Source organism: Euleptes europaea, chromosome 14 (assembly GCF_029931775.1).
Source record: "Euleptes europaea isolate rEulEur1 chromosome 14, rEulEur1.hap1, whole genome shotgun sequence".
Lineage (NCBI taxonomy): Eukaryota > Metazoa > Chordata > Lepidosauria > Squamata > Sphaerodactylidae > Euleptes > Euleptes europaea.
In genome coordinates, this window is record NC_079325.1 from 39,212,400 (window position 1) to 39,224,798 (window position 12,399).

A 12,399-nucleotide genomic window follows, 5' to 3' on the forward strand; every position below is an offset into this window, starting at 1 on the left:
TGTTGCACCAGCCAGGCACCCCCCTTCCCAGTCCTAGCAGCTCCATAGCTAATGACTCTTCTGCAAGGGGGGGGGGGAGGTTCCTTTTCTCAGCAAAACAAACTCACATCTGCCTTGAATAGAGGTTATTCCAGTCTTAGATCCTTCTGAGCTAGAGATCTGCCAGGACCCACGAAGGGCCAGACCAAATGATTTCATGGGCCTTAAACTGCCCCCGGGCCTGACGTTCCCCACCCCTGCCCTAGACAAAGGGGAATGGTCCCTAAACAGGTCGGTCTTTGACCGGATTGTGGAGAGATTCGGACAACCCAAGGTAGATCTGTTTGCTTCAGGGAGCAACCACCTTCTCCCGAGGTTCATCACACACTACGCTCATCAGGAAGTGGAGGACATGGATGCCCTTCTGGCCCCTTGGCCAAAGGAGCTGTTGTTTGCCTTTCCTCCTATTCCCATACTCCCCAGAGCGATAAGAAAGATCAGAAAGGAGGGGGCGACTGGCATCCTCATTGCGCCCCTATGGCCGAGGAGACCTTAGCTTCCCAGCCTGAGGGAGCTATCTGTTCAGGAGCCATGGGAACTCCCATGTGTCCCAGATCTTCTTCATCAGGGTCCGTTAATCCACCCAGACCCTGCATGGCTTCACTTAACCGCCTGGAAATTGAAAGGATGTCCCTCCTAGAGGAAGGATATAGCACAGGGGTGGTTGGAACCATGTTAGAGGCAAGGAAACCCTCCACTAGGAGGATTTACAACACTTCCTGGAGGGCCTTTGTGTTATGGTGTAGACGTAAACAAGTTGACCCTCTGTCCCCGGGGATCTCCAAGATACTGGAGTTTCTTCTGGATGGAGTTGATCAGGGTCTCAAAGCCTCTACGTTACGCAGACAGGTGGCAGCTTTATCCACCGTGCTCCCCTGCGCTGAGGCACTCCCTCTTTCCAGGCATCCTCACGTCGTAATGTTTCTAAAAGGAGTTGCCCAAACCAAGCCTCCAGTGGTTCACCGTTTTCCAACGTGGCGCCTCAATGTAGTCCTTTCGACATTGATGTGACCCACGTTTGAGCCCATTAGGGATATTCCATTACGGATGCTGAGGATGAAAACCATCTTCCTCACGGCAGTGACATCAGCTCGGCGAGTCTCCGAGCTTAGGGCCTTGTCTGCACGCGAGGGACTTTGTGTGTTTCACAAGGATAAGGTGGTCCTCAGACCGGACCCCATCTTCGTCCCTAAGGTGAACACTACTTTTCACCGATCACAAGAAATTCACTTACCTTCATTCTGCCCGAATCCGGTCCGTCCCAAAGAAAAAGAATGGCATCATTTAGATTTAAGATGTCTTCTCAAAACTTACCTTAGTTGCACGCAATCTATTAGGCGTTCAGATGACTTATTCATTTCTCTGACTAGCCCATCTAAAGGGCAAAAGATGTCCAACGCCGCCATCAGCAGTGTGGTTAAGCAGTGCATTATTGAGGCATATAAGGCCAGCAAGATTCCCATGCCTTCCGGCATCACCGCACACTCGGTGCGCAGTGCGGCCACCTCTGCTGCCTTTGATCAACAGGCTTCATTGGATGAGATATGCAGGGCGGCCACATGGTCGTCCGCTAGTACTTTTATAAGACATTACAAGATCGATACCATGGTCTCTACTGAAGCAGCCTTTGGCAGAAGGGTTCTGCATCATGTCTTGGAGTGATCTTATTTCCCGCCCATACAGTCAGCTCTTGGATATCCCGCGAGTGTTCAAGATGACCTTCAACCAGAACGAGAACGGAGCCTTGTTTACTCACCGTGAAGGCTCCTTCTGTTCTGGGTTGAAGGTCATCTTGCCCGCCCATGTATCATAGGATCATCAATTATATGCATGGCCAAGACTTAGGACAGACTGTTTGACAAGGTCTCGGAGGTTGTGTACCTCCAGTTCTGGGACTTTTTTACAGGGTATACCTGGTGTCCGCCATCTTACCGTGTTCGAATTGTATATATGTTATATGTTGACGTTTAATGTTATTGGAGTTCGTGTGTTATTTTCTATATATGGTGTTTGGGTCACATGGATGGCTTCTGCACCTAACTGTCTCCTTAGCTCGGCGAGTCCGAAAACTGGATCTCCCGCCCAGGGGACAGGAAGTGGATGAGAAAATCCTTTTTGGTCCTGCCTCCCTGGGCACGTGATAGTAATACCCCCAAGTGTTCAAGATGACCTTCAACCCAGAACAGAAGGCGCCTTCACAGTGAGTAAACAAGGCTCCGTTCATTCCTGTTACATAAGCTTAGGCTTAGCTTTAGTAGGGCAGAGGGAATTAAGGAATTGTGTCAAAGGTTTTATAGAGCTGGCGATTTTTGAGGAGGGAGCCGAAGGAAATGAGGGAGGTGGCATCATTCAGGTGACCTGGTAGGCAGTTCCAGGCATAAGAGAGCCAGTGTAGTGATTAAGAGCATTGGACTAATATCTGGGAGACCCCAGATTTGAATCCCCACTTGTGCCACGGAAGCTCTCTGGGTGATCTTGGGCCAGTCACACTGTCACAGCCTAACCTATCTGACAGGGTTATTGTGAGGGTAAAGTGGAGGAGAAGAGAATGATGTAAGCTGCCTTTTGGTCCCCATCAGGGAGAAACGGGGGGTACAAATGAAGCAAATAAGAGCAGCAAAGGAGAAAGGGAAGACCCACTGACAAGAGCAGAAGACATTTAAGAGGTGGTGAGGCTGTAGAAGCAAATGTATATCAGGGTAGAAGAAAGAAGGGATTGGGGGCAAGGCCAGGAAGGGCTTTAAAGGTAAGGATGAGGAGTTTGTACTGGGTCCAGAAGTGAACAGGAAACCAGTAGAAGGATTTAGAACTGAATGAAGTGCATCTGGTACTCGATGTCCCTCCAGAGAGCAGCGTGGTGTAGTGGTTAAGAACGGTGGTTTGTGGCAGTGGAGTCCGATCTGGAGAACCAGGTTTGATTCCCCACTCCTCCACATGAGTGGCGGGGGCTAATCTGATGAACTGGATTTGTTTCCCCACTCCTACACATGAGGCCAGCTGGGTGACCTTAGGCCAGGGGTGTCAAACATGAGGCCCGCGGGCCGAATCCGACCCCCAGAGGGCTCTTCTCTGGCCCACAAGCCGAGGCAGCCAGCACCCACTCTCCCCTCCAGTCCTTTCTGACCCAAGTGGCTCCATGCACCACCCACCCACCCCGCCTCAGCTGCAGCAAGGACTGAGCGGCCCGGCGCGCCTCCCCACCCTGCCTCCTCTTTCAAGCATGCGCAAGGGCCGAGCGGCCCGGTGTTGTTACCCTCCCCTTGTTACCCTCCCCTCCCTGCCTCCCCTTTCGTGGCTCCTGTGTTGGCCCAGCGGCCCAGCATGGGCACTCTCTCCTTCCCACCTCCCCTTTCAAGCGCGAGCAAGGGCCGAGCGGCCCAGTGTGGTCACCCTCCCCACCTTTCTCGTCTACAGTGAGAGCTGAGCGGCGCGGCCACTGTCCTCACCCCACCTCCCCTTTAGCGGCTCCTGTGAGGGCCGAGCCGCCCCGGTGTGGTCACCCTCCCCGCCTCTCCCCTTTCAAGCGCGCACGAGTTGCCGAGCTGCCCAGCCACCCTCTCCTCCCCGCCTCATGCACGGTTGAAAGGGGAGGCTTGCCCGGGTCACAACAGCCCGGGAGCCCAGCAGGATCCTTCCCTCCCCATCTTTTCCTCACCCCTTCCTTCTGGTCTTTCCCAGGCCTGAGCAGTCCGGGAACCCAGCAGGATCCTTTCCCCCACCTCGCTCTCTTCCTCGTTGACCCCCCCCTCTATATATGCATGGGAGGTTTTGCCCCTCTCAAGATGCACTTTTCACCATCCAGATTGTCAGAACTGCACTCAACAATAAGCCCCCATGCAGAGTTTTGAGAATTCAGATGGGGAAAATGTGCATCTAGAGAAGGCAAAACCTCCCATGCATAAATGTCCTCTCTCTCTGGGCTTTCCCCGGCCAGAGCAGCCTGGGAACCCAGGATGTTATTGCTGTAAGCTTGTTTTTTTAAGTAAAAAACAGTAACATTGATTTTGCTTGTGTCTTTTATAAAGCTTGCTTGTGTCTTTTATAAAGTTTGCATCTCCAGTATCTGGCATTGCATTTTATGGCATTTATTTACTTGCACATGGCCTGGCCAAGTAACATTTATGTCATGTCCGGCCCTCCTAACAAATGAGTTCGACACCCCTGCCTTAGGCTATTCACACTCTCTCAGCCCCACCTACCTCACAGGATGTCTGTTGCGGGGAGGGGAAGGTGATTGTAAGCCGGTTTGATTCTTCCTTAAGTGATAGAGAAAGTTGGCATATAAAAGCCAACTCTTCTTCTCCTCCTCCTCGTCTGCCCTTTTGCGGGGTGGGTAGACATGTGATAGAAGCCTAGGTTGATAGTGTTTGAAACTAAAATTACATTCTCCTGTTTTGTAGGAAATTCAACTGGAGCAAAAGCTGACCTGGACATGGCTTACGAGAGAGCTCGAGTGTCTTTCTCCTCAGAGGAGGGGCTATCCAGCACTGCTGCGTACAAGGTAGATTTTCCTGGGACTTGGAGCTTTTGTTTGATTGAGTGAACTGAACCATGGTCCTGTGCAAGCTTTAGTGCATGGCTGAGAAATCTGGGTTACAACTACCAAATAATGTGTAATTTTCTGGCCAATTACAGTTAAAAACACACCTAAATTATTCTGCCTTGCTTTAACTTCCCAATTTTTAACTGTGTGGGTGCCTTCCTGGTCTGCTTGGGCAGTTCCACAGTGGGGTGGGGGAGGCCACTGCAGGAGGAAAACAGATGGGCAGAAGCTGCCCTTGCCAGTTTACAAGAGGGCACAAGAAGCAAGCCTTGGTCTGAGGAGCGAAGATGACTTGCAGGAACATATAAGGAGAGGCGACTTGTGCTTTGGCTGTTGGCTTGACGATTAATTTTTGGGGGCGGTACTTGTTTTTATCACATGCCTGTGTCTTATTGTTGTGAACTTCCTTGAGGGCCTTGGTTATGAGGTGGTCAAAACAGGGTTAAGAAAGCTTCCCCTCACACAGTATATAGGGATAACTCTGGTAGACAGTGGTCCAATAAAAAACACCCATTGAGGTACTGCGTGCTTGGTGTATGGAACTGCAGCAGTTAAAAGCAAGCCAAAAGAAGGCCTTATTTTAATAAGGATTGATGAAAAATAGCTGTCTCTTAGTCTAATTGTGTATGAAATATACAGCTTGAACAGAAGGTTTAATTCCGTTGTGTCAGTTTCTGTCGTCTTCGTGCTGGACCAGCTTTTATTTTCCTCCTTTAATGAGCTTTTCAGTTGGTTGAAGCAATTTTCTGTTCAGGAAATTAATTTAAACACTGCCTTGATTCTGGAACTATCTAGGACATGGTTTCAACCAGTGGCCTCTTCTTTGGTGGCTACTACTGCTCACCCCCTTCTTCCCGTATAGGCTGTGGAAGAGGCAGAGGTGGGGCATGCAAAGGCAGGTGTGCCAGAGTTTGCTACATGGTTGTTTGCACTTTTCACGTTTACCATCATTGTGGTGCAATCGGTCGGTAAGCCTATGAAGCTGCATTATGCCATTGGTTGATTCACCTCAGTATTGCCCGCGCTCCAGGGTTTCGGGCAGAGAGGTGTATTTCCCATCTGGCAGAGAAAGTCTTACCTGGTCCCCCAGATCCTCTAACTGGAAGGGCCAGAGACTGAACCTGGGCACTTCCGCATGCAAAGTTGGTGCTGGAGCACTGAGCCACTTTTCTTCCCCACACCCAGAGTCCTCTGGAGCACACTCCCAACTTCAGCTGGTTCTTAGGACACTGTTGCCAACTGTGTGTGCGTGTGCCGTCAAGTCACAGCTGACTTATGGCAACCCTGTAGTGAGCCAACGTGGTGTAGTAGTTAAGAGTGGTGGTTTGGAGCGGTGGAGTCTAATCTGGAGAACTGGGTTTATTCCCCACTCCTCCACACGAGCGGCAGAGGCTAATCTGGTGAACCGGGTTGGTTTCCCCACTCCTACACACGAAGCCAGCTGGGTGACCTTGGGCAAGTCACAGCTCTGTTAGAGCTCTCTGTCCCACCCACCTCACAGGGCGTCTGTTGTGGGGAGGGGAAGGGAAGGTGATTGTAAGCCGGTTTGAGTCTCCCTTAAGTGGTAGAGAAAGTCGGCATATAAAAACCAACTCTTCTTCTTTTCAAGGCAAGAGACTTTGGAGGCGGTTAGCCATTGCCTGCCTCCAGGTGGGCTGGGAGAGTTTTGAGAGAACTGTGACTGGCCCAGCGTCACCGAGCAGGCTTCATGTGGAGAAGTGGAGAATCAAACCTGGTTCTCCAGATTAGAGCCTGCCGCTTTTAAACACTACACCACGCTGGCTCTCTGTTGCCAACTGGTAACTAGAAAAGGCCAAAGGCCCTCTACCACCTTTTTAGTCAAAATTAGTTGCTGACACTAGAGCTAGACGTTTCCACCGTCCAGGACCTGCAGTGTTCCCGGATCTCATCACACAGCGTCTGACATCCCCCTTCCTTTCGGACAAATAAGAATGTAGAACAGAATAATGTATACGTGTGCTCTGTGCAGCATGGAATAAATAACCACTGATGTTTCTGCTTTTGAAAGTCCATCTTGAAGAAGACGGTGACTGTGACAGAAATGCCCTCGGCTGTCTTCCGTTACTCGGAGGGCAACCTCGTCGCTCAGGAGCCTGGTGCCATCAAGCTGGTGGATAGCATCTTCGAGGCTGCCAAGAAGGATCTCCTGACCTTGATGAAGCTGGATGTGAGTGATTGGGAAGGGCCAGCATGGGTGTGTGGGCTTAAAAGGAGACTGAGGCAAACAGGGCCTGGCATTGGAGACTCCATATCCCTTTAGTTCATGGCATGCCAAACATGGCCCCCCCTTTCCTGCCCACCACAAATTTTACCAGGCCTCTGCTAAGTAGCGATCTGCTTGGTTATTATTTTTATCCCACTTTAATTAAGAAGAAGAGTTTGTTTCTATACCCTGCTTTTCTCTACTGTAAGGAGTCTCGAAGTGGCTTACAATCGCCTCCCCCCCCCATAACAGGCACTTTGTGAGGTACAGATGTGGGGTTGAGAAAGTTCTGAGAGAACTGTGACTAGCCCAAGGTCACCCAGCAGGCTTCATGTGGAAGAGTGGGGAATCTAGTCTTGTTCTCCAGATTAGAATCTGCCGTTCTTAACCACTATACCACACAAGCTCCCAGCATGAAGCCCTGCCACTTAAGAGAGACAACGTGGACTCTCCAGCTCATTGTCTGGAGGACTGGAGTGAATCATAAAACTAGGGATTAGTGACTTGGGGGCCTGAGGTCAAATCCAGGCATCTGGAGTGTGCCAGTTGGCTTCTTCAGTTGCCAGTGCAGAGGTGAGTGTGTGTAGAAGGAGAGATCCCTGTTCCAGTGGGACCTCTGGGCATTTGGCTTGGGGAAATGGGGTAGGCCATACTCTACAAGCCTCTTAATCTAGTTGTTGACCTTAATATTTTATCCGTTTGATTTTATTATTTTCATTTATACTCTGTCTTTCTCATTGGGACTCAAGGCAAATGACAAGTATGTTAAAAACTTGCAGTCAGTACAAGGCTTACAAAATATGATAACATCATGCAATCAGTAAGTGAGATTACAAGGTACAATAACATTTGAATCTAACAGCAAAGATTCCTAGTAAGACAAAATAATGCAGAACAGAGGAAAGAAGAAAAAACATGCAAGCCTCTCTGTCTAAGGCAGCAAGACAATTATTTATTATTTAGTTATTAGCAGGCCGTTTTTCTTACTGAGGCTAAACGTGGATTACATAGTGTAAGTCAAGTACAATCAACAGGATGAGATATCCACTGAACAGTACAACAGGGGAACAGTTTCCACTTGGTGCCTGATAGTATCTGGGCCATGGCATTGTGTACCAACTGTAGTTTCCAAGTTGTCTTTAAGGGCAGACCCATGTTCATTGCATTACAGTAGTTCAGCATCAAGGTCACCCTGTCATAGATCCATATGGCCTGGTCAGCAGAGTCAAGATAGTGGCTGTCTTCTGAGCTGAGTAGAGTTTGTAGAATACCTCTTTTGCAACTCCATCAGCTTGCTTCTCCCGCAATAAAGCTGGAGCAAGTGCCATTCCTAGACTCTTAACCAAATCAGCAAGAGTCAGCTGGGCCCCATCAAAAGTGGGGAGCCCCCTTGTTGTTCAGGAGTTCAGCCTTCCCAACCAACATTACTTTTGTCTTGTCAGGATTCAATGTCAGCATGATATGCTGGAACTAAAAGCAAGATTAAAATAAGTCTGTCTCCGCAGCCATGATACTTTTTCAGAGAAGGCGGCAGGTTTTTCCTTCAAGCGGTCCTGAGAGAGCCTTTTTCTTCTTGCTTGTTTTTTGTGTATGGATACCTTTAGCCCAGCAGGGGAAGCTGTCCTTTGCAGACTTGCCCCTAGGTGGTGCTGTGCTATTGTTTCCCACAAGAAGGAAAACATGTGGACATCTGTCATCCATCAGTGCCTTTGCCTAATCTTAGAGGGCTACATGTGCATGCAAGGATTAAAAAAGAAAAGCTGGAATTTTGGAACCTTGAATACATGATGCATGATAAGCAGCCCCTGCATAGATCTGCTTATTGCAGATGAGTTCTTTTTATCATAGCGGCTATAGCGTCTTGATTAGGATTGCGCCGTCTCGGGTTCAAATCCTTACTCAGATGTAGAGCTCACTGATCTTGGGCACTTAGATGTGTGCACTCAGCTTTGTGGATTAAATGGAGGAAGGGTGGACTAGGTAACTGCCCTGAGCTCCTTGGAGGAAAATGGGGTAAAAATAGACAGATGGATACATAGACAGCAGTGTAGTTTGATTTATTGGGTTGGGCATAGCTTGATGGACTCTCGGAAGCCAGTGGGTGGAGCATGATGGGTCGGGGGTGAGGGGTCAGTGCCCTGCAGAGTCCCATTCTCTCCCCCCGCCCCCGAGCTCGCCAAAGCAGAACATATAACATTCATTTTCAGGTGGGTAGCTGTGTTAGACTGTAATAGCAGAACAAAATTTGAGTCTAGCAGCACCTTCGAGACCAGCAACATTTTCCAGGGTATAAGCTTTTGTGAGTCAAAGCTCGCCAAGTACGCTTTGACTCACAAAAGCTTATACCCTGGAAAGTGTTGTCGGTCTCGAAGGAGCCACTAGACTTGAATTTTATACAGCATTCAGCTTTTCCCTTCTATTTCAATTACTTTATAATCCAAAATCTCTTAAAAGCCCAGTTATAAAACTAAGCACCTTGGGTTGTGCCTGAACAGCTGTATGCTAGTCGAGAAAACTTTGTTGCATCTAAATATAAAAGAGATGAATGGAGCACATGGGTCTTTAATCCAGGATCTACATTTCATTAACCGCCTTTGGCTGAAATTGATTAACCGCCTTTTGTTGAAATGGTGTCTTTCTTTCTCAGGACCCTTCCCATCTGAATGGAAAAGTGACACTGCATCAGGTGACTGCTGGGACGGTGGTGTCGAGACAGGGTGACCAGGTGAGTGCTTCATCTTCCCTGTAGGGCAAAGGAGGGCACAATGATTTGACCTTCTCTGACCTTGAGTGCCCTTTAGCTGCTTTTAGAAGTTATGTAAGGTTATAAGAAAATAACAAGAATCTTGTGGCCAGCAAGGCATGATAAGAGAAAGCTGGGTCTCCCGTTAGACCTTGCCATGTAGTACTCCAAGGTATGCTGCCTCTAAATATGGAAGTTTCATTTATCTGTCATGGTTGATTGCTGCAGATGGACTCCTTCTCCATCAGTAAGCTGGTGCCATAGTAGGAAGAGCCCTGCTGGACTCTTTTTGAAGACCTACAGATGAGCTAGGGTGGGCAACCTTATGGTCAGTGTCCAGTGTTGAGCTTCTTCCCTACCCCATACACATCTGTCCCATGCCTGCCTTGAACTTCTTGCAACACCAAGAATCTTGGCTCTTATCCTTAAGTGACAACAGCTGAAATTTATATGGAGGATTTATATGGGTGGTGGGCTTATCCTTGCAAGAGCAGGATAGAAACCCAAGTTGCACAGCATCTCAGAACTGCTGTAGCCACACAATGGAATGACATAGGGCGTCTTTTGGACTGTGCTACCTTCGATTAGAAATAGTACCATCAAGGAAATAATTCAGACTTGGGCGTCCCTCCTAAGGACATCTGTGGGCTGAATAGGCGGACGGAGGAGCCTGCTTGGTTGGAGGGCGGTCATCTCGGTTTCTAGATGGATTCAGGCAGGGTACACAAAGCAGAAGGGATTCCCTCTCTTTGTGACTTGGCACAACAGCGGCAAGATCTGAGGAATGGCAATTCAAAGGCAATAGCCCTTGTAATGAAGAAAGCCATCTTCAGACCCTCAAGGGGGCACTGTGAACAATAGTTGGGCATCTGTTGCAAACTTAATCTCCCCATACTTGACGCGAATGGCTGGAAGGAATGCTCCCTCCGGGAGGCGTTGCACTCCAGAACAATTGTGCTGGAAGTGGTTTGCTGTGCTTTGCCGCCTTGGTGTTTTTGTTTACTTAACAGGGAGAAAACTGTCTGTGAGAATGTGCAGAGCCACTGGAAGCTGAGGGCAGGCAGAAGAGAATGTTTGTTCATAAACTATAATAACCACAATGTGGTTATTCATAAACTATAGCAGAGTATGGGGATGATAAGGGCAGGCAGGGGGCTTTCCCCCCCGTTTCGCTACCTGCTCAGTTCTAATATCCAAAAGACTGCTGCGTGACCAGAATGTTTTCTTCAGCCTTCGTGAAACTCAGGAGGCTGCTTGGTTGCTGCAGGCTAGTAATCATCTGGCATGCTGTTGCTACTAAATGTATATGACCTGGTGGAGTCCCAAACAGATTTTATTACTGTCTACGTAATACCTTCTCTGTGTCTGTTATTCCTCCTTCGGTCTCTCCCACTGGCCCGTCTGCATACGCCCCTTCGGTCCTGCCACTTGCATGCAGCATGACCTCCTTGGAGATATGGTGCAGTGCAAATAAGATGATGATGATCTATAGGCACTTCTTTGCATCATTCATGTAGCACTCATACATATGTGCATATGCTGTCTCTCTGTAACTCTAACAATGTGCTGCACCCTTCTCACCAGCACCCACAGCTTTGTCTGTCCAGAAGCCTTGTATATTTCATTGTTTTGAAATTTTTGGGCAAGTTGGAATGTCCATGGACATTCCATACCATTCAACAGCCAAGTCAATATCTCAGGAGATCTTATTTCAGTGTAGTGAATTCACACTGAGCTCTGAGTCTGATAAGCATGGAGGTTTCAAGACAGCAGCATTTGTTTTTTATTTTCTCCTCCATTTTTTCTTTTCTCTTTTTCAAATTTATCTGTTTGGGCATACTTGGTGAGTTTTAATTGCTGAGTTTTAATTTTACATCTCATTTGTTTCTCTTAAGTTCCTCAACATATGATCTTAAACACGGCTTGAACTTTGCAAGTAGACATCTGGGTAGCGGCAGTGGTTGTGTAACAAATCTGATGTGACTCTGTATCTGCCCTTGCAGGATGTCAACATCCGGTTTGTGATCTCTGGGATGCTCCATGTGTACCAGCGGAAGATTGACTCAGAGGAGGAGACGTGCCTGTTCATTACCCACCCAGGAGAGCTGGTGGGGCAGCTCGCTGTCCTGACTGGGGAACCGCTCATCTTTACCATCAAGGCCAATCGGGATTGCAGCTTCCTGGCCATCTCCAAGTCCCATTTCTACGAGTGAGCCCCATTCTTCCTCTGTGCATACATTGTGTGGGGAGTGCTAGGGATTTCTGCATGAGTCATGCTTCTGGTGTGGCTCCATGAGTGTTGGAGGCTTGTCGTGAGCCTCTGAGCACCTTGGACTACGGTTAAGTTGGGCCGCTGGGGGGTGGGCTGTGGCTCAGTGGTACAGCACCTGTTTTGTATGCAGTGGGCCCCATGTCCAATCCCTGGCTTTTTTGCAAGGAAGGAAGAACACTCCAAATTAGGTCGAGGCCAGTCCACTTGGACCTTTGAAACACAGTGGCCTTTTCCAATGCGCTGTTCAAAAATATTGGTCTGGAGTGCTTGAATGTCAAGGGCAGGGTTTGTGTTACCAAACAGAGCCAACATTTTGCATTTAGATCATAGGCATTCTGTGCCATGGCATGCTGGATTCTTCAGCCTGTAGCCATTATGCAGATTAAGCTGGTTTGTTTTTTGTTGCTGGAGGAGGTTATCCTTCTGAGGGTAGCTCCCCTCATATCTTCTGTGGACAGGGAGGGCTGTGGTGAAGACCTCACAGAGTCCTTCCCTTTCCAGAAGGAGGCAGATCCCCAGCACATGCCCTGCCTGCACTGCAAAAGCATGTAAGCTCTAGCCCTGCGGCAAACCCATAA

The 12,399-nt window shown here is 48.7% G+C and overlaps 1 protein-coding gene across 1 annotated transcript in view; it reads left to right on the forward strand.

The window, feature by feature from the left end:
* PNPLA7 (patatin like phospholipase domain containing 7) overlaps positions 1-12,399 on the forward strand; it is a 107,843-nt gene that overhangs the window by 20,618 nt on the left and 74,826 nt on the right. The window contains exons 13-16 of the mRNA XM_056860134.1: positions 4,440-4,540; positions 6,612-6,770; positions 9,454-9,531; positions 11,553-11,758. Of these exons, the coding sequence (XP_056716112.1) occupies positions 4,440-4,540; positions 6,612-6,770; positions 9,454-9,531; positions 11,553-11,758 (544 nt within the window). The remainder of the gene's footprint in view (positions 1-4,439; positions 4,541-6,611; positions 6,771-9,453; positions 9,532-11,552; positions 11,759-12,399) is intronic.